This window comes from Lampetra planeri, chromosome 61 (assembly GCF_965212315.1).
Source record: "Lampetra planeri chromosome 61, kcLamPlan1.2.h2, whole genome shotgun sequence".
NCBI classification, from domain to species: Eukaryota; Metazoa; Chordata; class Hyperoartia; order Petromyzontiformes; family Petromyzontidae; genus Lampetra; species Lampetra planeri.
In genome coordinates, this window is record NC_136167.1 from 2,349,044 (window position 1) to 2,376,569 (window position 27,526).

The following is a 27,526-nucleotide window of genomic DNA, read 5'->3' on the forward strand; positions in this document are numbered from 1 at the left end:
CTTCGGGGAGACAAAGGTGGCTGGGTGTGGTGCCCCGACGCAGAACCTCCCCCACACACCGTGCCGGTGTGAATCGGTGTTTGCTCGCAGCACATTGCCCAGCATCCCTGTGAGGCTACAGGGGCAGGCTTTGCCTTTGTCTGTGGCCAACGGCAGAGAGTGTGGCCCTTCACAATACATGCAGGGTGTGCGGTGGTGAGAGGTGGTGGTGAGAGGTGGTGGTGAGAGGTGGTGGTGAGAGGTGGTGAGGAGAGGTGGTGAGGAGGGGTGGTGAGGAGGGGTGGTGAGGAGAGGTGGGAGGAGGGGTGGTGAGAAGAGGTGGTGAGGAGGGGTGGTGAGGAGGGGTGGTGAGGAGGGGTGGTGAGGAAAGGTGGTGAGGAGAGGTGGTGAGGAGAGGTGGTGAGGAGAGGTGGTGGTGAGAGATGGTGAAGATAGGTGGTGAGGAGATGTGGTGAGGAGAGGTGGTGAGGAGAGGTGGTGAGGAGAGGTGGTGAGGAGGGGTGGTGAGGAGAGGTGGTGAGGAGAGGTGGTGAGGAGAGGTGGTGAGCAGAGGTGGTGAGGAGGGGTGGTGAGGAAAGGTGGTGAGGAGAAGTGGTGAGTGAGAGGTGGTGAGGAGGGGTGGTGAGGAGAGGTGCTGAGGAGAGGTGGTGAGGAGGTGTGGTGAGGAGAAGTGGTGAGCAGAGGTGGTGAGGAGAGGTGGTGGTGAGAGGTGGTGAGGAGAGGTGGTGAGGAGACGTGGTGAGGAGAGGTGGTGAGGAGAGGTGGTGAGGAGGGGTGGTGAGGAGAGGTGGTGAGGAGGGGTGGTGAGGAGAAATGGTGAGGAGGGGTGGTGAGGAGAGGTGGTGAGGAGATGTGGTGAGGGGAGGTGGTGAGGAGAGGTGGTGAGGAGAGGTGGTGAGGAGAGGTGGTGAGGAGAGGTGGTGAGGAGGGGTGGTGAGGAAAGGTGGTGAGGAGAAGTGGTGAGTGAGAGGTGGTGAGGAGGGGTGGTGAGGAGGGGTGGTGAGGAGAAATGGTGAGGAGAGGTGGTGAGGAGAGGTGGTGAGAGGTGGTGAGGAGAGGTGGTGAGTGTGAGAGGTGGTGAGGAGGGGTGGTGAGGAGGGGTGGTGAGTGAGAGGTGGTGAGGAGGGGTGGTGAGGAGAGGTGGTGAGGAGAGGTGGTGAGGAGGGGTGGTGAGGAGAGGTGGTGAGTGAGAGGTGGTGGTGAGTGTGAGGTGATGACTGAGTGGTGGTGAGTCCCACCCTCTCGTTTGCTCGCTTGCCCAATCAACAGCAGGCGAGGGCAATCATGGCGGCGGTGATGGTTGTTGGTGTGGGGGTCACCTATGGCCACTGCTGAAGATGAACCTCTATGCAGTGATGGATGCAGGGGCCAAGGCCGATGAGCCAGTTACCTGCTACTGGCCTACTGTCCTTGGCGTTGGCGAAAGTGCCACCACCTTCGAGGATTGGAGTCGTCACCTCACTGGGTGACATTCAATGCCCGAATGCGTCGTAACGCTGGCACCGGGTGATTGGAAGTCATGGGGCAGATTCAGCTCAATAATAATGTAACGGCATTGGGGGTTGGGTCAGATCGCGTAAATATAAATGTGTCGTTAAACCCGCCACCACCCGACACAGCCAATTTGTAAGGTTTGTCACGTAAACAGAATGTGGCCAATTCGTTACTTGTGTAATCGCCGGAAATTACCCCAAAACAATATGCAGCCTAACGGCTATTCAAAAAATAAATAAACCGATTGGAGGAAAGAGGCCTCCACAGGGATTGGTCAGGAGGCGGGGCTTTTGAAGTGGATTGGCGGGAAAGTTTTGAAGGAGAAAACCCAGAGGCGGCGGTTTGGATCCGTTAGAGGGCAAGGACAGCGATTGGCTGAGGGAAATGAGGGGTGAGGGAACGTTCGAGAAAGGGGGAGGCTGAGGGAGATATAAGGGGAGAGCACGAGGAGTGGGGAGGTTCAGAGGAAGATACAAACTCGACGACAGTCACGAAGCCTCGGGTCCCTTATTGTGGAAGTCTTCAAATAAAAGTGGTTCTTCATATAGCTTGTCGTCGAGTCGTTACACTGATACAGCACACACCGGTTGTGCGTTGGAGAGCAAATCCACAACATTTACAAATCTGAGCCACAAATCTGGCTATCGCCTGATGAAGCTAGTTGTAATTTCTGGCGAACCGTCGTACTCAGATTGTAAATGTTGTGGATTTGCTCTCCAACACACCGGTGTGCTGTACTAGTGCAGTGCCTACCTCGGAGACGATAAAACTTGGAGGCACTTGTTTATTAACAAGCACCATCGGGTTTAACACTCTTAACAATTAGTCCGTCTATTGTCGGTGACGCTACTCAGTCAGGACAGTTGGTAGGCTGCCTGATTGGTGGAGCCTGAGATGGTGAATATGAAGAGGACGAGGAGAAGGACGGTGAAGACGACGAGAAGAATGACGATGATGGACTTCAGCAGCACGACTGGGATCCCACTCCAACGACAGCCCCGAGGTCCCCTACAGGGGCCCCTCTTATACTGTCACGTGGCCTCGCTCCGCCTCAGGCCACGCCCCCTTTCTGGAACCTACCAGCGGGTTCTTGGTGTGCCCCTTCTGTGACCTTTCCCCTAGATCCCCCTCTGGTGTGTCACGTGGCCTGCTGACGTCAGGGCTGCCGTACGCCACAGATCCCCTTTCCTGCCAGCAGCCAGCGCTATGCTACTATACTATGCCACTACACTGGTAACGAATTGTCCACGTTCTTATTCTTTGGGTCTTTCGGTAAAGACTCGTAAACACATGTAGCTGCTACACATGTAGCTGGTATACATGTAGCTGCTACACATGTAGCTGCTACACATGTAGCTGCTACACATGTAGCTGCTACATATGTAGCTACTTGTGCTATTAGGATAATCCGGCACTGTGTGGGAGCGGTGGCGCAGTGATTAGCGCGCTGCGCTACGAACCCGGCGACTCGGAGTTCTATTCTCGCTCACGGCCAACATCAGTGACGAAAATCCGAACCGGTCCTGGGCCTCCCCTAGGTCGACTCAACCTTAAATGAGTACCTGGTGTGGTGTGTGAACATCGCCACTAGGGAGACAAAGGCGGCCGGGCGTGGCGCTGGCTACACCCTCGTGTGTCGTTTCGGCCTTAATAGGTGCTCGCAAACAGCACTTGCCTCAACAGTCTGTTAAAGGCTATACAGAGTATCTTTGTCTTTGTGCACGTGTGTCTGTTTGTCTGTCCGTGTGTATATATGCATCTCAAGATCACATACATGTTATGCGTACATGTGTGGTACGCGTGTTTTGTGTGTATACACGATAGGGCATGTGTCTGCACACATTTGTGCGTATGTCTGTCTGTCTATTCGCTCACACAAGCGCGTGTGCGTTCACGTGCAAAACATCGCCACTGGGGAGACAAACACGGCCGCGCCTTGCCCTCGCCACACTACCACCTCGTGCACCGTACCGGCCTTCGTAGTTGCTCGCAAGCAGCACTTGCCCCAAACAGTCCTTTGAAGGCTATACGGGGGACCTTTGCCTTTGATTGGGGTGTACGTGGACATCTGCGCGCGCGTGCATTAAGGCCGTCAGGCTGTACCATTGTGAGCTCTGAGAGAGAGAGGGGGGGGGAATTCTGTGAGGATGATGATGATGGTGGTGGTGCCTGTGTGCAAGGCACAATCGAGAGGAAATCCCGCAGCAGCTGATCGTATGATCACGTAACCTCCACCACCGTCATCATCATCTTCATCATCGGAACAACGATCATCATCATCATCAGTCGTTTCAAAGAAAATACACGCTGGATTATTTCGGCCTATTGCATTAGCAATTCATGTTAAGGATTATGGAAATCACATCGTTTATTAATTATTAATTAAATACACAGATATCATCACATCGATGCAATCGGAGACGCTTGATTTCGGTAGACAAAGTGGAGCCATGAATTTGGTGAGCGGCTATTTCCATTGCCTCTGCTGTCGTGTCGCGAGTCGTGTTCAATGTGTGACGTTCCCGTGCCAATGTGTGCGTGTGTTTCATTGTGCCTTTGCATATACTGTGTGGCTGTGTCAATGCGAGTGTGTATATGCCTACAATGCATGTGTGCCTGTATGTGTGTGTTTGTGTATATGCCCTTATGTTTGAGTGACTGTGTGTCTGTCATTGTGTATTTGTGTATGTGTGGCTGTGTAAGCCTGGCGACCCGGGTTCGATTCCCGCTCACGGCCAACACCGGTGACGATTATCTGAACCGGTCCTGGGCCTCCCCTAGGTCGACTCAGCCTCAAATGAGTACCTGGTGCGATGTGTAAACATCGCCACTGGGGAGACAAAGGCGGTCGGGCGTGGTGTTGGCCACCCACCCCTCGTGTGCCGTGCCGGCCTTCATAGGTGCTCGCTAACAGCACTTGCCCCTACAGTCTGTTCAGGCTATACAGGGGATCTTTGTCTTTGTGTCATTGTGTATATGCCTCTCTATGTGTGTCTTTGTCTTTTATATCAATGTATCAATGCGTGTGTGTGTGTCTGTGTATGTATGTGTATATATGTATGTAGTTACGTACAGTTTATGGCTTTACGTATGCTCACGGGCACCACTAGTGAGAGCGATTATCTTAACCCGTCCTGGGCTTCCCCTAGGTAGACTCAGCCTCAAATGAGTAAATTGTGTCGTTTTTAAACTTCGCCAGAGGGGAGACAAAGGCGGTCGGGGGCGGTGCTGGCCACCAACCGTCTCGTGTGCCGTGCCGGCCTTCATAGGCGCTGCTCGCTAACAGCACTTGCCCCAACAGTCTGTTAAGGCTACACGGGGGATATTTGTTTTTGTTTGTGTAATTATGTACATCATATGGCTATGTACATGTATGTGACTGTGTATGTGTTTTATTGTGTATATATGCCTATATGTGTGTATGTCTGTGCTTGCATAGATAACAATGTGTGTTCATGTGTGTTCCTATATAGGCATAATATGTGTGGCTGTGTATATATGTTTAGCTGTGTATGTGATTGTGTTTATGCCTGTGTAAGTGTCTATTTGACTAGCTAGTTGTCAGTGTGTGTGCGTATCTAACTCTGCGTATGTGTGTGTATATATATACATGTGTCTGTGTACATACGCCGATTTGTTAATGAGTAAGTATATGGGTTTTATGTGAGTCTATGGGTATCTGTGTGAGTCTCTATATGAGTCTATGGGTATCTATATGAGTCCATGCATCTCCGTAATAGTCTATGGATCTCTATGTGAGTCTATGGGTCCCTCTGTGAGTCTATGGGTGTCTATTTGAGTCTATGGGACCCATGTGTGAGTCTATGGGGCTCCATGTGAGTCTATGGGTCTCTATGTGAGTCTATGCGTCTCCGTGTGAGTCTATGGGTCTCTATGTTAGTCGATCCGTCTCTGTGTTGAGTCTATGGGTTTCTATGTAAGTATTTAAGTCCGTCTGTGCGTCTATGGGTCTCTATATTAGTCTATGGGTTTCCGTGTGAGTCCATGGGTCTGTATGTGGGTCTATGAGTCTCTATGTAATTCCATGGCCTCTGTGTTTGTGTATGGGGTTTTACGTGAATATATGGTGCTCTGTATTAGCTGATGGGCCTCTGTGTTATTCTATGGGTTACTAGTCAGTCTATGCGTCTGTGTAGTCGTCTATGGCCCCTATGTTAGTATATGGGTTGCTACGTAGAAATATAGTTTTTAAAAATTAGTTTATGGGTCTCTGTGTTAGTCCACGGATCTCTTAATCTATGTCCTGTGCTAGTCTATAGCTTTCGATGGAAGTCTATGGCCTCTGTTAGTCTATGATTCGCTAAGTAGGTTTAAAAATAAAAAAAATTGACGTGAGTCTGTAGGTTTCTGCGTTAGTCGATGGGTCTGTGTGTTTGTCCATGGGTCTCTAAATCTATGGCCTGTGTTAGTCGATGGCCTTCGATTGAAGTCTATGGCCTGTGTTAGCCTGTGGTTCGCTCAGTAGGTAAGTGGTTATTTTTTCTTACGCGAGTCTCTAGGTATGTGCGTTAATCTATGGGTCCGCGTCTGGAACGCCATCCCTCTGCACATTTGCAGCATCGCTTCCATCGTCTCCTTCAAGAGACACTTAAAAGCTCACCTCTAGAACCTCTACCACCTGCCTTTCGAGTGACTCTGAGCTTGGCTCCGCGTTTCTGAGTTGCGGCAATTCCGTCCGCAAATTTGCGCGCGTAACAAATTGCATTATTATTAGTATTTGTCTATGGGTCTCAACGCAAGTCAGGATGCAATGTAGCCCGATCGGAATTCCTTTTTTGGGAAAGTGAGAGAGAGATGGTGAATAATCCACACGCATAGCAGTTGGCACGTCGGCAGGTGCCGGGCTGGTGTCGGATGGCATCGGATACCTCGACAGGGAGGGCAGGAGCCTGCTGCATAGTGGTGGCCACGTCGCTCAACGTGCTCTGAAGAAGGGCCCTTGCCCGAAACGTCGCCTGCGAGATATGTGGGTTAGCCTCCGATTGGCTACGGTTGGCTGCCGGATATGGCTGCTGGTTTGATCGTACATGTTGTGTGTATCGTTTATTGTCAAATTTGAATCAAAGTTCCTATGATTAAACTTAAATTGGAGCTTTCGTGACTGCAGGAATTACTCTTTGGTTCTTTCGATAAAGTCACGTATAAAGAGAAAATATTATTTTCACGTATAAAGAGAAAATATTATTTCCTCTTTATACGTGACTTTACCGAAATAACCAAAGAGTAATTCCTATGATTACTGTTGTTACATTATATTTTATAGCTTTATTTTGGTGATTTCGAAAACATATGGTTAAGCCATGTTTCTTGCGGAAGTGCGGAGTTGGCCTGATAGCTTGAATCTAAATTGTCTCATGGTTGTTGTTGTTTGACTTGCATAGCACTGGGATTTTTGCACACAGCGTTGTAATACGGTGGGTTTTTTTCTGGAAGATTTGCTGGTTTATCCAGGATGTTTCTGTTGCGCTCCATCGCTTTAAGATGTTCTCTGTTCATATTTCGTTTGTTGCGGTTGCACCCGACTCAAGAGCCGCATGGCTCACAGGGCTACACCTAATAAATGAAACTTGAACGTGCGGTGCGAAAGAAATTTGACGTGCGTACGTACCTCATGTATCGGCATCAACGCACGTGGTGAGCTCTTTTTGAGTATTTTTTTACGTTGATTAAAAACAAGATTGCGCATCGCTTATCGTTCACAGGGCACGACCCCTCTCCCCCTCTCATCCCCTCACGCCCCCCAGGGCCCCCCATTTTCCACCTCCTGATCACCAACCGGCCACAATATTCCTTGAGTCATTGGCCAAAAGGTGGATTATCGGTAACCCTCCCCTCTCCTCCTCCTCTTCCCCTTGGGGGTGAGCAAATTCTACCGACGCCTTTATGGAAGCGTCGTATCACGACCTCGCAAAATCTCCGTGACAGCAAAAGATCTGCGTGGTGGCTGCTTGTGACGAGAATCTTGTTTTTATTGTTATCAAAGAAGGGTACTTCATGAGACCTCCATTTGCCAGTACCAAAATATAAGAATAGAGTTTTCCCCTTTTTTCTGGCAACAAAACTGAAACCTTTTTACGAGGGATCATGTCTGCATTCACCACAATACTTGTGGTCAGAATGCATTCTGAATGCATTCAATTGTGTGGTTAATGCAGACATGATTCCTCGTAAAAAGGTTTCAGTTTTGTTGCCAGAAAAAAGTGGAAAAAACTATTCTCATCAAAGAAGGGTACTGTCGAGTGATGGACAATGTCGAATAACAACCAGACTGAATCGGAATTTATAGCTCGGAAGCATTTCGCGTGGGGCCCTTGAAAGTGCGGGGCCCGTAGCTGCGACATATGTAGCTACTACATATGTAGCTGCTACATATGTAGCTGCTACATATGTAGCTACTACAGTTGGACAATGCCCATGGTGGACGCGGCCCAAGGTGGATATGAGAAGCGTTTTGCCACCCTAAGTTGGACCAACAGACCACGTGGCTCACGGACTATTAATGGATCCTATGGGGACCGAGGAGTGCGTGGGGTCTTCTCTCGGGGGAAGAGAGTAATTAATTAATTTTAAAAGCTTTTCCAATATCCCTCTCTTCCCAGACAGCCTGACCACATCACAGAGTCACTCTCGCTCCCTCTCACTACCCCATCATCTCCCTCCCTCCTTTTTTTAACGATCAGAATAGAAAGATGCTCGGTTTTTCGGCACTTTGCTTCGTTCATCATGTCGTTTTTTTGTATTTTTTTTGTTTGCTTATGTGCCCCCTTTTTTAAATCAAAGATATAACGCGGGTTTCCCGTGTAACATAAGTCCCATTGTATGTTACTGTGTTCATAGACACCAACAATACAAACTCACCCTCAAAAAACCCATTACCAGATCCACTGCATTCGTCACATTACACAAAGCACCCTCGGTAGTCCAACGCATCGATAAAGATGCGACACCCTCCGTCAACTGAGCGTAAGGAAATTCCAGCCAAATTTTGGCAGAAAGAGGGCCTTGAAGATGCGGCAGTGGCTGGGGAAGCCACTTACTTCAGTTGCGCATTTTCTGTCCCTATAGATGGCCAGTTTGGCGTTGTTCGTGATGAAGTTTGTCAACCCCTCTATATCAATGGTACCCTCGTTCCCCCTATATCCAAAAATAAGAATTGTAGGGGAGAAATTAAGATTGAATTTCAGTAGAATATTTCGTAGCGGCTTAGGCTTTTGCAGTGCACGTATTGATCCGCCACTGTTTCGAGCTCACCGCAAATTACGCGTTTTGGATTTGTCTCTGTGAAAAGGGCCAGAAATGTGTTTGTGTGGTCACAATCCCAAGGGCAATGCTCCAGCTCAGATCACCTTGGCGTGTGTACGATGGATTGGAGTAAAACAGCTCCGAATGAGGCCTCACGCGATCACTGCACGGCATCATCTCCCTCCAAGCGTAGGCTTTGCATGACATTATTATTTGTTGATGGTGGAATTTGACCATTTGGGCATACAGCTTCCACCCGGTCTATATTTGAGAAGCACCCATCCTGGTCATTCCCGGAGGTGTGCCCCCAGTGCTGCTGTGAAGAAGAGAGTTGAGTGTGCTTCCTTGCTAGGTCGACATTCAGTTTTGGTGGCACTGGGCCACTGCCGGCTGACTCGTCACCAGCACTCACAGCAGACGCTCTCCACACTGTTGTTGAGAAAGACCTTCGCACTTCACAAGCTTTGCAGCAAGTCTCACGGAGTGCATTCCGGCCATTGCAGCTATCTCGGTAGGGAGAAGCCACTGTCCCTCCGTGCCTGGTTTCACCAATTCGCCCACCCTCGTGAGACGTGCGTTTACCGCGTGTTTCTCCATGGGAGGGCCCACAAGAGAGGGGAGTGCCATGTTGGGGTTCCGCAACAGTGGCTAATTCTGATGCTGACCGAGGTTTATTCAGTCGAGCAGTGACAAGGAAACCCCAGGTATGTAGGAAGGATACTCCTGTAGAAGTGGGGAATCTGCATGAGTGGAATACCCGTAATGCCCATGAAGAAGAGCTGCTTGCTGCACTGAAGGCCCCCAGGTTATTTAGAAAAAAGGAGATCATGTGGAACACCACATGGGTGATGGGGCCGTGTAGAGAAACCTCTGTACGGCTTGTAGACGAAATGTAGAGAGCTGGCCCCGTACACACACCGGACCTTGCCCACCCTCCCGCAGTGGTAAGGCCCAAGATACCAGCAGCCACACGGTGCTTCCTATGTGACCAGAAGAAGGCAGCTATCATTCTCTGAAGTTTGGCTATCAGGTATGCGGGTGGAGTGAGGGAAAAGAAGCGGTGCTACAAGGTGGATGCAATCAACTGGTTGACCACCAGGGGTTTTTCCTCTGAACGTGAGAGATTTGCACAGGTGACCCCAAGGCTCCAGTCGTTTCCTCACCTTCTATTCCAAGAAATCCCAATTATTCTGCAACGTACTCTTTGGTTCTTTCGGTAAAGTCATGTAGGTATAAAAAATAATATATATATTTTTTTTCTACCTACCGAAAGAACCAAAGAGTATGGATTCCTGCAGTGACGAAAGCTTCAAATCAAGATATTCTGCAACGGTTTATCTCCAGGTCCCAGGAGCACGCCGAGGTGATGAAGAAACTCTTTGCTCCACGTTATTGTTTTGGTCAACTCAGGGAACTGAGCTTCGTCCAACTTCCCAGTTCATCATGGAGGAGGACACACGGGAGAAGACATCTTGGCACTCGTGCAGCCGTTCGATGTCATCAAAGATTCGTAAAAAGAGGAGAATGTCATCGGCATACGCTGTGAGAGTCGCTCTCATACTGGGCTCCTTTAGAGTCAATCCGGTGAGTCGGCGTCGAAGTAGACGCAGAAAAGTCTCCACGACGAGGGTGTAGAGCTGTCCTGACATAGGACAGCCTTGCCTGATACCTCTTCTGAAGTCTATAGGAGCAATTAGTCCACCAATAACTTTGACTAGACACTGGGCCATGTTGTAGAGCAACCTAATTAATCCTATGGAGCTAGTCCCAAAACCAAAAGCTTTTAGAGGTCTTGTTGCCAGGTATGTTCACTTTCCAAGCAGTTGTTTGGGTCAGGAAGTACCTGATCCTTTTCCTTTCTTTTCCAGATGATTATTTTCCCTGTCTCTCGAAGCCCTGTTCAACATGGAGTAGGGAGGCTATAAATGCCTCCACATTTTGCCACCTTGACAGAGCTGCAGTCACTCTTTCTTCCGAGCCATGCAACTGCATCTAAATAGTTCCATAGCTCCGACTGTGAGAATATTGGTGCCACTTCAGTCAGCTCAGCAGATGTCAGGCTCACCCCACGTCCTGTGCCGAGGTCTTCTTCCATCTCCTCTTCTTTAGCTTCCCTCCTCAGCCCCGAGGCTTTGAGGATTCTCTGTCATTGTGCTATCCTCTGTCGTTTGCTTCATTGGGTGATGCCGCTGGCTCCTCCATGGACGGCCTTCCATTGTCCTCGCCCAGGTCACCCACCGTAGTTTGGTCAGTGGGGTCCTATACGTAGAAGGGAAATAATAAAATAATAAAACATAGTAAAATAAAATTCTCACGACGTTTCGGCCACAATACAATCAGCCGTCCTCAGGTGATGAACAGAGCTGTCGTAATGACAGCGTCCTGACAGCGTGATAATTTTTATTTTATGTTTTATTTTTATTATTGTATTATTTCCCTTCTACGTGACTTTACCGAAAGAATCAAGAATATGAATCCCTGCAGTCACGAAAGCTTTACATCGAAATACAGTGGGGTCCTGTTTGGGCCCCTCCGTGTTCTCGGCTGCTCGCGTTTCCTGGGAGCCGTCGGCCACTTCACTGGGCGCGTCGTCGAGGTCTGAAGTGCGACCCTCTTCACCTGTTTCCTTTGCCACTCCACAGATTGCGTTTCCCCCCGCTTCTGTTTCAAGCTCCTGATTTTCTGCAGGCGTCCTGCGCCTGGTCTTGGTTCCTGCACGGGGGCTTCTTCTCTGTGCGTGTCCCACCTCTAGGGGCATCTGAGATGGCGAAGATCCCCGACTTTGCCACCAGTGCTCTCCGCATCTCCCCCCCAGGCGTGGGTGCGATGTCCGACTCCAACTCTGGGTGATCTTTAAAAGGATTGAGCTCATCCCCACTTGACTCTGGAGATAATGAAGCTGTCTCCTCCGTAAATTTTCTCTTTAGAGGTCCGGCTGTCAATGACGGCTGGGTGGCTGGCTGAGGCTCAGTCTCCGTGGCAGTAGCCGGAGTTGGAGCGGGGTCCACTGCCGTCTCGCGTGAGCTCTGTCATCCGTTGGGTGTTTTTCTATACCACTCTTTTCCACAGCCCCCTCGCTGTTGGATTGGGCATTTGCCGTCAACGGGCAGTGTTTTTTTACATTCACTCAACTCATTCACTTACCCACTCGCCTTCCCATTCACACACTCACTCTTCCACTCAAACCCACAACCACAAACTCACCCTCGCATTCACCTACCCACTCGCTTTCCCACTCACTCACTCACCCTCCCACCGCGACACTCACTCACTCATTGACCTACCCACTCACCTTCCCACCCACTCACTCACCCTCCCACTCTCCCTCCGACCACACCACTCATCCTGCAACTTACCGATTGACCGCAATAGTCGCCCTTCCACTCATCCACCCACTCACCAGCCTACAACGACACTCACCCGCACATCCACCCTCCTACTACACGCTCCCGCTCACCTAACCACCCACTCACCATCCTACCACAACACTCACTCTCTCACCCACGGATTCACTCACTCTCCTACCCCACACTCCCACTCACCCCACCCACCGACCCACGCACAATCGACGCGTCGAACGTCGCTTGCGTGGTGCCTTTGACCACGTGGCGATTCCATTTCATTTACGCCCGGACCGCGCCATGTGGTGGCCTTGACGACACAAACCTCGAACGGGGACGCCACGTGGCCTAACCCACGAATTGAACGACGAACAACGAATGAACGAATGAATGAATGCCCTTCTACCCCCCCCACACACAGACGGGGGTGCCGCTGCTGCTGTGCGTGGCTGCTTGCGGGATGGTGGCGGCCCTGCTCCTCTACGGCTCCCTGCTCCTCCAGGAGGACTTGATGACCGTGGGGGGCCACCCCGCGGGTCCCCTCTCCCGCCCGGCGTCCCCCCACGGGGAGAGGGGCATGGACCCCCGCGGAGTCTACATCCTGCCGGGGTACGCCTCCATCCACGGGCAGCAGGTGCGGCCCACTCCACGTTACCATGGGTTGTGAGGTTGTTTTTTTGTCCGATGATGACGATGACGAGGCTGCTGATACTGCTGCTGATGAGGCTGCGGATATTGCTGCTGATGATGATGACGAGGCTGCTGATGCTGCTGCTGATGATATTGATTGCGATGATGCTGATGATATTTATGCTGCTGCTGACGATGCTGATGATGATGCCATCGACCTCGGAACTCGTTGGCCCCCTACCAATTCCCCCCCCAACCCCCCCCCCCCCAAACCAACCCACCCCCAACCCCCACAACCCCCCCAACCCACCCCCCGCAACCCAACCCACCCCCGCCGCTCGCCTATCACAGCCGCTGCGCATGCGCTGTGGCGACTGCGCCCTCATCACGAGCTCGGGCCACCTCCTGGGGGCGGGCCTGGGCCCTGCGGTGGACAGCACCGAGTGCGTCATCCGCATGAACGACGCCCCCACGCGCGGCTACGAGGGCGACGTCGGCTCGCGCACCACCCTGCGCGTGGTGGCTCACTCCAGCGTGGCTCACCTCGTCAAGGTGGGTGGGCGGGGTGGGGAGGGGGAGGGGCTGGGGAGGGGCTGGGGTTTGTGACGTGGAGGTCATCTCGTCCACGTGCTGTCACGGGGAGCGGTCTCGCGTACCCCCACTACTACTATTACTACTATTAATTTACTATTACTACTACTATTACTACTACTATTACTATTATTTTACTATTACTACTATTATTTTACTATTACTATTACTACTACTATTACTATTAATTTACTATTACTACATTATTTTACTATTACTATTACTACTACTATTACTACTATTACTACTATTATTTTACTACTACTACTATTACTACTATTATTTTACTATTACTACTACTATTACTACTATTATTTTACTACTACTATTACTACTATTATTTTACTATTACTACTATTATTACTACTATTATTTTACTATTACTACTATTATTTTGCTACTACTATTACTACTATTATTTTACTACTACTACTATTACTACTATTCTTACTATTATTACCACTACCCCCCCCCCCCCGCCACCCACCCCCCCCCCCCCACGGCAGCACCACGGCCACTTGCTCTGGCCCGGCAACGCGACGCACCCCGGCGCCGTGGTGGTTTTCTGGGGCCCCTCGGACCGCATGCGACCCGGCGGCAAGGGCCCCACGTTCGGCCTCCTGCGGCGGCTCGCCAGGGCCGTGCCTCGCCTGCGGGCCCACATCGTGACGCCCCGCAAGATGCGCACCTTCGACGAGCTCTTCAGGCACGAGACGGGCAAGGACAGGTGAGCGGGCGACGGTCTGATGATGATGATTGGTTGGTTGGTGGTTGTTGGTGGTGGTCTTGTTGTTGTTGTGGTTATCATATTGTCACTCTAAAGGAGGGATTCGGGTTTTTGCAGTCGCCTCAAACTTCTATATACACCCCCACCCACTGCTACGCATGATCGCTCCCCCCACCTCCCCCTCCTCCTCACCCCCCACCTCCTCCTCCCCCACCACCTCCTCCTCCCCACCCCCAACCCCCCCACCTCCTCCCTCCCACATCCTCCCTACCCACCTCCCCCCCACCGTCTCCTCCTCCACACCTCCCCACCCCCACCTTCTCTCCCCCCGCACCTTCTCCCACCCACCTCATCCCCCATCCCCCCCACTTCCTCCCCCCCCCCTTACCACGAAGCCCACCCAGAGCCACAGCAGCCCCACCCCGTGTCAGTGGTGGGGCCTCAACAGAGCGAGGCCGCCTCTGAAGAAGAAGGGACGGAGAGAGCCTACACAGATTCTGGTCTTCGGGGTGAAGCCACCGAACCGCTACCCCCACTAACCCCGCCCCTACCCCCCGACCCTGACACCTGCTGTACGCATGCTCTCCCCATGGTCGTGTGGATTTTTTCTCTGGATCCTTTCGACATTTAGAAACATGCGTTGAAACCATTCAGGTAATTTTGCTGCTATACATGCCCACTTTGTTGTTGAGCTATCATTTGTGGCCAGGTCACTTTTGACAAATAAGTGAATACCTCAGGGGGCTTTGCCTGGTAGGATGGGGATGGTTTAGTTTAATGTGTATGTGTTTTGGTGATATAGTTACCTTTATTCTACTTTGCACTCCTATCGTGGTTTTGCTATGTGTTTATAATACAGGTTTTTGGGTTAGATCGCATTAATATATAAATGTGTCATTAAAACCCGCCACCACCCGACACAGCCAACCAGTAAGGGTTGTCACGTAAACAGAACGTAGCCAATTCGTCACTAGTACAGCACACACTGGTTGTGTGTTGGAGAGTCAAGCCACAACAATGTTGCGTCGGGTTTTACCGACACATATATTTACGCGATCTAATCCAAAAACCTCTATTATGGATGATATTGGTTGCAAAAGCCTACGTCTTAAACTGCATTGTGTTTGTTGTTGTAACGTTCTTACTGGAGATCTGTTAAAAAAAGAGTTGTAAAGCTCATCGGATTACTTCAGTATTAATCAATATTCTGATTCTGATTTAAATTAATTTCTGGTGCAATTTTAGTGAGTCATTCAGAGACACTATTTAGGAGGCAACAACGTTTATTCTACACTTCATGCAACATCGTTACACACGTGACTAAATACATCCATTCTCACTCTTGTTACGCATAGGACCACAAGACACATATTTCTCTTTCATACGGGATAACTATAATCGGGCCGCCTGACCCACGATGTCGAAGACAGGGACGAAGACTTAGCACTTGGGTTCCACTTCACCTGCAGACAGCCCGGATCTGTGATCGGGGCTTCCCTTTTATCTCTCTCGGCGCGGCCTGGCTCCACCCTCGGCCGCGCCCTACGTCCAGAATATTCCCGATGGTTCCAGGCTACACCGCACCTGTTTCTTTTCTGGCTCCGCCCATAACCACGCCTCTTTCGGGAAGTCTCTAGACTTTCTCAGCTACTCCCCCCGTGCCCCCTCGTTCACTTTTGGCCCACATTACTCACCCCGGACCATCACGTGCTTATCCCGGTGTCGGGGTGACTCGTCCTCACATGACCCCTAGCACCAGCCGCCCCCCTATCGCACTCTCCCAGTGGCGCACTCTGTGGTGATACCCTGCGGCGTTGGTGGACGCTGCAATCCCCTACTTTGGGGCCGTCCATAAATGACGTCACGCACCTAGGGGGGGGGGGGGGGGGAGGGGGTCAGACATTTGTGACGATGTGTGACGAGGGGGGGAGGGGGAGTTTGAGAAATGTGACGTCACATCAAAATGCGCAACTTTAAATAAATAATAATTAAATAGAATTGTTATAACAACACAAATTTTTATACATTTTCATTATGAACTATTTGATTATTTAAATTTACTAAGGTCACCTTTTATTTATTCCATGAAGGAGCATTTTGCTTCTCCATGCGAGAATGGAGAAGCATACATTTTGTAAAGGTTTTAAAAGATTGTTATTAAACATTTTTTGTTATTAAACATTTTGATTCTAATGATTCTAGCAGGGCTTGTCATTCTGTGGAATGAATTTGTGATTGTTATAATTGTACTCTCCATTTTGCTTCGTTTTACTACAAAGTTTAAAGTATTTTTTTATAGTTATAATTACATTTAATATTTTGTAATTATAAGAGAATTTCAATATAATATTGTGAACATCTGCAGTTTTAGTTAGACGTTGAATATTTTCAAGTGAATTTCTGCTAAATTTCAGCTTTCCAACGCCTACTTTTTAATAAATGTTTTCTCCTACAGCATCAGAGTGCAGCGCCACATTAAATACGCACTACAATGACAATAGTTGAAAGTGATTTGAAGCATGTTTTATTTTCAAAATCGATGTATGGTTTTGGGGGGGGGGGGCAGAGTTTTATGACGTCATATTTGAGGGGGGTCTGACTTTTTGTGACGCCGTGTGACGAGGGGGGGAGGGGGTGGGTCAAAAATCGGCCAAAATCGCGTGACGTCATTTATGGACGGCCACTTTGTCGGTAGGACTCATCAGCTTTCCTCCTGCTAGCATCCAGTACAATGCCTCTAGTGGCCCACTGAGTGGTACTGCATGGTGTGTTAGCCTCTGCGCCTGTATCAACGGCACTTGGCGCTAGGCGCCGTAGTGATCAATTTACCGTCACCTACACAAGTGTGCAAAAACCAGCAATAGGGGGTTAAACCGTGGGTCTGGACGAGATAACAGCCACCAGCTCCCCAACGCTCTGTGAAAAGGCTACATGCACAGATATGTACTTGCAAACACACGTGTACCTACACACGTGTGTGTGTGTGTGCAAGTACACACAAGGCTCATGTGCATCCCGTATACGATTGTGAATACATGCGTGTGGCGTTGTGCGTGTGTCCACAGGCAGTGCCGGATTAAGCTAGTGCGAGATCTGTAGCATATGCTCTAAAGGATCCCTAAATAAAAACTTAAATATTACAACAATTGTTTTACTTGCATGTTAAAGTATTTGTATTTTTTCATTTGCTACACAGCCAGATAAAACGACAAATCGCTAACCGTAAACACCCAGTCGTTCATGAAAGTTGAAGGCAGTATAGTACTATACTAATAGAGCAAGTGCAGAACCACTGAACCGGAATTGATAGCTTGAAAGCATTTAACGCGGGGCCCTTCAAAGTGCGTGGCCCGTAGCATATGTAGCTACTTTTGTTACTAGGATAATCCGGCACTGCCGGTCTACATAGGTGCTGCTCGCTAACAGCCACTTGCCCCAACAGTCTGTTAAGGCTACACTGGGGACATTTATCTTTTATCTTTTTGTGCCCACAGGGTGGGGAGCGGTGGTGTAGCGGTTAGAGCGCTGCGCTATGAACTCGGTGAGCCGAGTACGATTCCCGCTCACGGCCAACACCGGCGACAAATATCTGAACCGGTCCTGGGTCTCTCCTAGGTCGACTCAGCCTCAAATGAGTACCTGGTGCGGTGTGTAAACATCGTCACTGGGGAGACAAATGCAACCGGGCGTGGTGCTGGCCACCCACCCCCTCGTGTGCCGGGCCGACCTTCATAGGTGCTCGCTAACAGCACTTGCCCCAACAGTCCGTTAAGGCTACACGGGGGATCTTTGTCTTTGTGCCTACAGGAAGTCATCGCAGTCCTGGCTGAGCACTGGCTGGTTCACGATGGGTATCTCTCTGGACGTGTGCGACCGCCTGCACGTGTATGGGATGGTGCCCCCCAGCTACTGCAAGTGAGCCAGTGGCCCCCCACTCCATCACCCAACACAGCCGCCCCCCCCCTACAATACACCACGCAACACAGCCCCCCACGATACACCAATGATGATGACGCCGATGAGGATGACGATTCTAGATTTGAAGCTTTCGTGACTGCAAGGATTCATACTCTTAGGTTTTTTCGGTAAAGTCACGTAGGTGAAAAAATAATAATAAAATAAAATAATAATAAATGAAAATAACTAAATTAAATCACGACGTTTCGGAAGCAACACAAGCCTCCGTCAGCAGGTGTAACTGCTCCAGTAAAATTACTGTAGCGTGTGAAGAAAGCTATTCAAGACACGTGTGTTTTTTTATATTGGGTGCTGGGCAGGGAGGAGCCAATGAGTCGGTGGGGGGGGAGATAACCATCTCGGTGCTTGTGTAGGGGTGTTAGAGAGAGAGCCCGTTATGCATGGCAGCTTATGGCAAACAAACACAGTGGGCGGGGCTACGTGAGTGCACGGGGAGGTGCTCTCTACGACGTCCGCGCCAGGTACCCCGGGGGGGCTGATTCGGAGTTATGATCCCCCGGGGCCCCACCCCTCAGCGGGGGGTTGGGTATAAAAGGGGATGTAGCGGAGGGCTCGGGGTTCTTGTTAAGCTAACCAGTGAAGACTGAAGACGTCTTAGCTAGAGCCCTGGACTCCCCTGGTTCGCCGTCCTTATCAGGGCCGAACAGGACCGAGCCAGCGGCGTGGTCCCGAGATCCAGAGCCGGTGCTCTTGTCAGCGCTGGTCTGGGACTCAGGGTACCGGGCCCGACTTACCTGTGTCGGGCCAGATAGCCTCCCCTAGCCCGTTAGAGGAGGACTAGGAGGCAGGCTAGGAAGTAGCTAGCGCGTGTATCCCCAGCTAGCCGGGTGAGGGGGCCGACACCCCCTCTAGTGTTGTATGCCACAACTGTGCTGTGTGAATAAACCCGTGTGCCTCCAACTCCGGCGTCCAAGAGTCGTGAACTCTATTACACTTGTACACTGCATGTACGGTTATTAACCATGTAAAAAAGATGTAACTCCTCGTCAAAGCCACCTCTTAGACACACTTCAGCTGTTGTGCTTACGCTTCGTAGTCCCCACCTGAAGAGGGATGTTATTAACCAAGTTTAAACTTTAGCTGCCATGCAGTTTACTGCTAAACAGCCATGATAATTGTTTTTTTACCCTTCTATCTGGCAACAAAACTGACGCATTTTTTTACAAGGAGTCATGTTTGCATAGACCACAATACCTGCAGCCATAATGCAAACAAAAAACATAACTCTGATGATATATGCACTGTCCTTGAAGTTGATTGGTCCACGCCCGAGGCAGCTGTCTTTTGTGCATTATGGCTGCAGGTATTGTGGTCTATGCAAACATGACTCCTTGTAAAAAAAAGGTGTCAGTTTTGTTGCCAGATAGAAGGGAAAAAAACCAATTATCATATTTTTTACTGGCAAATGAGGTTCCAATGGTGCTAAACAGCCAGTTTATATTTACTCTCATAATCATATCCATATTGATTCTTATAATTTTACAGTCATGTCCAGCCTGATACACCACCATCACTTAGAAAAAAGTCTGATTTACAACAGTGTTTCATTCCCATTCGCCATTCAGCGTCCAGGCACCTTACATGCATTGTACAAGCATCGTACATGCAGTGTACAAGCACCGTATATGCAGTGTACAAGCACCGTACATGCAGTGTACAAACACCGTACATGCAGTGTACAAACACCGTACATGCAGTGTACAAACACCGTACATGCAGTGTACAAGCACCGTACATGCAGTGTACAAACACCGTACATGCAGTGTACAAACACCGTACATGCAGTGTACAAACACCGTACATGCAGTGTACAAGCACCGTACATGCAGTGTACAAGCACCGTACATGCAGTGTACAAACACCGTACATGCAGTGTACAAACACCGTACATGCAGTGTACAAGCACCGTACTTGCAGTGTACAAGCACCGTACATGCAGTGTACAAACACCGTACATGCAGTGTACAAGCACCGTACATGCAGTGTACAAACACCGTACATGCAGAGTACAAACACCGTACATGCAGTGTACAAGCACCGTACATGCAGTGTACAAGCACCGTACATGCAGTGTACAAACACCGTACATGCAGTGTACAAGCACCGTACATGCAGTGTACAAACACCGTATATGCAGTGTACAAGCACCGTACATGCAGTGTACAAACACCGTATATGCAGTGTACAAGCACCGTACATGCAGTGTACAAACACCGTACATGCAGTGTACAAGCACCGTACATGCAGTGTACAAGCACCGTACATGCAGTGTACAAACACCGTACATGCAGTGTACAAGCACCGTACATGCAGTGTACAAACACCGTACATGCAGTGTACAAGCACCGTACTTGCAGTATACAAGCAACGTACTTACAGTGTACAAACACTGTACTTGCAGTGTACAAGCACCGTACATGCAGTGTACAAACACCGTACATGCAGTGTACAAACACCGTCCATGCAGTGTACAAACACCGTCCATGCAGTGTACAAACACCGTACATGCAGTATACAAAACCGTACATGCAGTGTACAAACACCGTACATGCAGTGTACAAGCACCGTACATGCAGTATACAAAACCGTACATGCAGTGTACAAACACCGTACATGCAGTATACAAAACCGTACATGCAGTGTACAAGCACCGTACATGCAGTGTACAAACACCGTACATGCAGTATACAAAACCGTACATGCAGTGTACAAACACCGTACTTGCAGTGTACAAACACCGTACATGCAGTATACAAAACCGTACATGCAGTGTACAAGCACCGTACATGCAGTGTACAAACACCGTACATGCAGTGTACAAGCACCGTACTTGCAGTGTACAAGCACCGTACATGCAGTGTACAAACACCGTACTTGCAGTGTACAAACACCGTACTTGCAGTGTACAAACACCGTACATGCAGAGTACAAGCACCGTACATGCAGAGTACAAGCACCATACTTGCAGTGTACAAACACCGTACTTGCAGTGTACAAGCACCGTACTTGCAGTGTACAAGCACCGTACATGCAGAGTACAAGCACCGTACTTGCAGTGTACAAGCACCGAACATGCAGAGTACAAGCACCGTACTTGCAGTGTACAAGCACCGTACATGCAGTGTACAAGCACCGAACATGCAGAGTACAAGCACCGTACTTGCAGTGTACAAGCACCGAACATGCAGTGTACAAGCACCGTACTTGCAGTGTACAAGCACCGAACATGCAGAGTACAAGCACCGTACTTGCAGTGTACAAGCACCGTACATGCAGTGTACAAGCACCGAACATGCAGAGTACAAGCACCGTACTTGCAGTGTACAAGCACCGTACATGCAGTGTACAAGCACCGAACATGCAGAGTACAAGCACCGTACTTGCAGTGTACAAGCACCGAACATGCAGTGTACAAGCACCGTACTTGCAGTGTACAAGCACCGTACATGCAGTGTACAAACACCGTACTTGCAGTGTACAAACACCGTACTTGCAGTGTACAAACACCGTACATGCAGAGTACAAGCACCGTACATGCAGTGTACAAGCACCGTACTTGCAGTGTACAAGCACCGTACATGCAGTGTACAAGCACCGAACATGCAGAGTACAAGCACCGTACTTGCAGTGTACAAGCACCGTACATGCAGTGTACAAGCACCGTACATGCAGTGTACAAGCACCGTACATGCAGAGTACAAGCACCGTACTTGCAGTGTACAAGCACCGAACATGCAGAGTACAAGCACCATACTTGCAGTGTACAAGCACCGAACATGCAGAGTACAAGCACCGTACTTGCATTGTACAAGCACCGTATATGCAGTGTACAAGCACCGTACATGCAGTGTACAAGCACCGAGATGGTTATCTCTCCCCCCCTCCCGACTCATTGACTCCTCCCTGCCCAGCACCCTATAAAAAAAACACGTGTCTTGAATAGCTCTCTTGCGTTGCTTCCGAAACGTCGTGATTTAATTGAGTTATTTTCATTTTTTTTGCCCACGTGACTTTACCGAAAAAACCTAAGAGTATGACGATGACAACAACAACAATTACGATGATGACGACGGCGAGGATGTTAATGACAAAGACGATGATGTCGTCGACAATGACGATGATGACAACGATGATGGCTTCGGCAATGACGACAATGACGACGACAACGATGACGGCTTCTTCGGCAATGACGACGATGACGATGACAACGATGACGATGATGGCTTCGACAATGACGACAATGACGATAACAACGATGACGATGATGGCTTCGGCAATGACGACAATGACGATGACAATGATGACGACGATGGCTTCGGCAATGACGACGATGACGACGACAACGATGACGACGATGGCTTCGACAATGACGACGACAACGATGACAACGATGACGACGATGGCTTCGGCAATGACGACGATGACGACGACAACGATGACGATGATGGCTTCGGCAATGACGACAATGACGATGACTGATGCCCTCTCTGCGCACGTGGTGCCAGGTCCCCCGCGCACCGGCGCGTGCCGTACCACTACTACGAGCCGGCGGGCGCCGATGAGTGCTCCATGTACATCTGGCATGAGCGCGGGCGCCGCGGGAGCCACCACCGCTTCCTCACCGAGAAGCGGGTGTTCGGCCGCTGGGCCAGGGCCTACAACATCACCTTCTCGCACCCGGCCTGGCACGAGTGACGTGGGGGCACCCACCCAGGACTCTTCTGGACCCACTTTTACCTACCTAGACCCACCTAGACCCACCAGGACCCAGCAGGACCCACCCAGACCCACCAAACCCATCAAGACCCAGCTAAGCTCACCAGAACCTACCAGAACCCATCAGAACCCACCTAGACACACCAGGACCCAACTAGACCCACCAACAGCCATCAAGACCCACGCAGACTCACTAGAACCTACCAGAATCCACCGGAAACCCCACCAGAACCCACCGAGACCCACCCACACCCACGTGGACCCACCTAGCCCCACCAAAACCTACCAAAACCCACCAACACCCACCAGAACCCACCAGGACGTTCCAGGACCCACCGGGACCTTCCAGAAACCCCCAGAACCCACCAGGACCTACCAGCACCCACAAGAACCCACCGGGACCCACCAAGACCAACCAACGCTAACCGTTGTGTCACCGCCCTCTCACACACGCGGTGAGTGTGCCAAAAAACAGTCAGTTCCAACGATATTTTTGAAGCGCCAGTGAAAGATAGAGGCTCACATGGAGACCCATAGACTCACACAGACTGAGTTGTGATTAAGCCGGGTTCTGAAGAGAAGTAACTGAGTTTGATGGTCTCAGACCGACTATATTTTTGAAACGCCAGTGAAAGATAAGGCCTCACATGGAGACCCATAGTCTCACACAGACCGAGTTGTGATTACGCCGGGTTCTTAAGGGAAATGAGTGAGTTTGATTGTCTCAGACCGATGATATTTTTCAAACGCGAGTGAACGATAGAGACTCACATGGAGACCCATAGGCTCACACAGACTGCGTTGTGAGTGAGTTGATGGTCTCAGACCGGCCACAAATGACTGCACAAAAAAGGCATCAAATGAAATTTGGTTTTGCGCTTTATTTTGCCAAATTACGGCTTAGAGAACTAAACAAATATCGGTTTGACCGCCAGGTGATTGACGTTTCAGGAGGTCGTGGGTTCGATCCCGACCCTGACGATGCCTCCTGTATATTTGGAGTTTGCGTGTCTCACTCCCCGTGGTGGCCGCGTGGATTTTTCTCTTCATAAACAAATAGAATTAACTTGCGTTGATAAAGTATTTGGCTCCTGCTATGAATGTCCACGTGATGATAAGCCACTTCGTTGAGCTTGTGGCCGGATCGCTGCTTGACAGCTCAATGGGACCTTACCTGGTAAAACAAAAACAAACGAAACTTTTAGTTTAGATTACACTGGTCAACACACTTTTTCTGGCATAAGGTATTCCAACGGTTTTAATGTAATTTTGGGGTGCTGATTCAAAATCTGGCATCAGTTTTTGTCTATCACATCAGGTTTTTGAGATATCAATATTGCATTTTCAATAAAAACTGCAGAAGAAAAATATTAAATAAATGTGGATATCTACATAAAATTATATTATAAACAGACTATCCTAAAAATACAGCACCATATTTTAACACTAAAGCAGTCACTGACTCGCAACAACTTGCAATCATAAGTGACAGAGTTAATTTCGGGTAAAATCAATGAAAATGGGGTATGCCGATAGCATAAAAATGAGATGTGATAGAGCAAATCTGAGATCAGATTTGGAATCAGCACCCTAAAATTAGTCTAAAACAGCTGCAAAAGTCCAGGCCAGAATTATATATTTTTTGTTGACCAGTGTTATGCACCGCACCAGGTAACACTTTTTTTAAAAGACTGAGTCGACCTAGAGGAGGCCCAGGCCCGGTCCAGGTATTCGTCATCGATGTTGGCCGTGAGCGGCAATCGAACTTGGGTCGTCCTCCCGCTAGTCTCGTAGCGCAGTGCAGCCGCAAGTAAAGAATCGACGTGCATTCAGAATATTTGGCTCCATACTCTTTGGTTCTTTCGGTAAAGTCACGTGCTTAGAAATAAAATGAAATGAAACAAATCACGACGTTTCGATCGCAACACAAGCGGTCGTCATCATTAGCCAGGCTGATGATGATTAGCCAGGCTAATGATGACGACCGCTTGTGTTGCGATCGAAACGTCGTGATTTGTTGTATTATATTTTATTTCTAACGAGGTGACTTTACCGAAAGAACCAAAGAGTATGGATTCCTGCGGTCACGAAAGCTTCAAATCAAGATTTGGCTCCTGCTGTGAGTGTCCACGTGACGATGAGCCCCTTCGTTGAGCTATCATTTGTGGCCGGGTCGCTGCTGTCATTACCTGCTACAGTATGTTGTTGTTGTTGTCATTTAGTCTTAAGTGTGTCTTAAAGTGGTCACTTGAGGAAGGGACTCTCAAGGTAACTCCGTGATGTCCAAGGGGGGCCGTGTCCAGTGCAGTACAGCAACAAGGTTCAAACCATCGGTGAGAGGTCTGCAGGTGAACATGTCCAGCCAGATCCTTCTTGAGTCGACTGCTGGACGAACACCTTCCCACGCCGTGCGGGTCTGGGGGGGGGGGGGTTATTTAACAATACTTCACCACGCCGGTCATTGCCGATTGGTGAAGGCGGGTAGCACAGACGCAGGTAGCATAGAAGTACGGTATAATAAGAGCAAAAGTTAACTCGTAACGCCGCACCACCACCACCGGTATCAGCTCATCGCTCTCGTACAGAGAAGAGAGAAAGGGGACGACTCAGAGAGAGAGGGGACGACTCAGAGAGAGAGGACGACTCAAAGAGAGAGAGAGGGGACGACTCAGAGAGAGAGAGAGAGGGGACAACCCAGAGAGAGAGAGGACGACTCAGAGAGAGAGAGAGAGAGAGGAGGGACGACTCAGAGAGCGAGAGGACGACTCAGAGTGAAAGAGAGGAGGGACGACTCAGAGAGAGGGGGGACGACTCAGAGAGAAAGAGAGGAGGGACGACTCAGAGAGAGAGAGGACGACTCAGAGAGAAAGAGAGGAGGGACGACTCCGAGAGAGAGGACGATTCAGAGAGAGAGAGAGGGGACGACTCAGAGAGAGAGGACGATTCAGAGAGAGAGAGGGGACGACTCCGAGAGAGAGGGGACGACTCGGAGCGAGAGAGGACGACTCAGAGGAGGCGCCAGGGGGAGGAATCACAGACGAGAAGCGGGAAGGCAGCAGCAGCCACGCGGTGGTGAGGAGCCGTCGCTACCAACGATCGCCTAAGTTCTGCGATTCTCCACGTGTCAAGGTGTCATGGGCCAATGGTTGAGTGTTCACGTGCGGGAGGAAACCGAGAGCGTGCGCGGAGAAAAGCCACGCTAAGGCAGCGAGGGGGAAACACTCTATCCCGCACAGCTGAATCAGGTGGAGCCCATACATGTTTTGTTTTACTGTATCGCCGTTCACCTGGTGATGCCAGGTGAATGCGGTTCCTCCTCGACGCCCCACGGGAAGGGAGTTTCACACAAAATCTGCGCGTGATCCACCAACCCTCGCTGCTGCTGCGTCCACAGCGCTGGATCACAGGCAGCCACGTGTAGCGTAGCCACCACCGCCACCGCCGCTGCCACGGACTGCTGTTTGTGCACGGTGTGGTCATCGCCCATGCGAGCACTTCTACCCAGGCTCAAGCCTGCTTTAGCTTGCGACGAGCCCCTGGCACCCACGCACGGTGTGTGTGCAGAGTTGCGATGTTCGTATCGCGCATGGGTTAGGGTTAGGGTCAGGGTCAGAGTTAGGGTCAGGGTTAGGGTCAGGGTTTGGGTTAGAGTCAGGGTCAGGGTTTGGGTTAGGGTCATGGTTAGGGTCAGGTTTAGGGTTGGGGTTAGAGTCAGGGTCAGGGTTGAGGTTACAGTTAATGTCAGGGCTAGGGTCAGGGTCAGGGTTAGGGTCAGGGATAGGGTTAGGGTCAGGATTAGGTTCAGGGTTAGGGTCAGGATTAGGTTCAGGGTTAGGGTCAGGGTCATGGTTCAGCGCTGACGAACTCTGCCACCGCGGGTCTGAACAGTCCCACGCCGAAAGTGCATTATTTCTACTCGCTTGGATTAAAACACAGGAAGATTATTGTTGTTGTTGCTACGACTAAAGATATATTATGATACGATATATACTAGAGAGAGATGTGTATTTTGGAACAAGAGATTAAAGAGGCAGACCTTTTAAAGTGACTGACGGATGTAGTTTTCATAGAGGATATATTTTGAGAGAGCCGGGAGGACACGGGCCGAGGACGTCACAACTTGCGTGGTGCTCTCCGCGGACGAAGCGTCCGACGTTTCGCGCTGGGAACGTCTTCTTTCGTCACCCCCCCTCCCACTACCACCCCCTGCTGCACGCGATGGGGTCACGCGGGGATCGAGCGGTGACGCGTTCTGCCGCTCCTTGTCGAAGCAGCAGCAGCAGCAGCAGCAGAGGTTCGCGGTTCAAACCCCGCCCGGCGGCTGCCCTGGTTAATACTCGGAAGAGTTTGCCTCGCGCATAATGAGCATTGAGCATTCGAGGCATGATTGGCACTTATTTACAATCGACAGCCCTAAGCTAGTTGGGGGACATTCCACGTTCCTATGGCGGGGGCGGATGGGTCTGGGGGACAAATCGCTGTTTGACTTCTCACAGAGTGGTCCTTACTTTATCGACCCGCGAGGGATGATGGGCTGTGATTTAGCTTCCCAACCGGGGTTTGAACTCGCAACCTTGCGATCTTGAGCTGCTCGCTCTGGCAATAAAAAAAAATAGATAATAATATAATTTTATACACATAATATATCTCCCAAATGCCGTTTTATGGACTCTGAAATTTGTACTCTTAATCTCCTGAAGGAATGTATTACAGATTGTATTGAGCAGTTTGCAATAGCTTGTCTGAGTTTGCAGGAATAGGGGTGTGTGGAATTGATTGATTAATT

The 27,526-nt window shown here is 49.9% G+C and overlaps 1 protein-coding gene and 1 long non-coding RNA gene across 2 annotated transcripts; one reads left to right on the forward strand and one right to left on the reverse strand.

Moving 5' to 3' along the window:
- The first annotated feature begins 3,822 nt into the window (after positions 1-3,822).
- On the forward strand, positions 3,823-24,254 carry LOC144736527 (alpha-N-acetylgalactosaminide alpha-2,6-sialyltransferase 5-like). The gene is made up of 6 exons (XM_078619076.1): positions 3,823-3,953; positions 12,520-12,732; positions 13,080-13,280; positions 13,826-14,046; positions 17,854-17,961; positions 22,530-24,254. The coding sequence occupies exons 1-6, from the start codon at positions 3,903-3,905 to the stop codon at positions 22,717-22,719; spliced, it is 984 nt and encodes a 327-aa protein (XP_078475202.1). The 5' UTR covers positions 3,823-3,902; the 3' UTR covers positions 22,720-24,254.
- LOC144736528 (uncharacterized) lies at positions 23,602-26,958 on the reverse strand. Its single transcript, XR_013588770.1, has 3 exons — positions 26,028-26,958; positions 25,069-25,156; positions 23,602-23,914 (listed from the first exon to the last, which is right to left on the reverse strand). It is a non-coding gene; the product is annotated as an uncharacterized LOC144736528 (long non-coding RNA).
- Between the last annotated feature and the right edge of the window lie 568 nt (positions 26,959-27,526).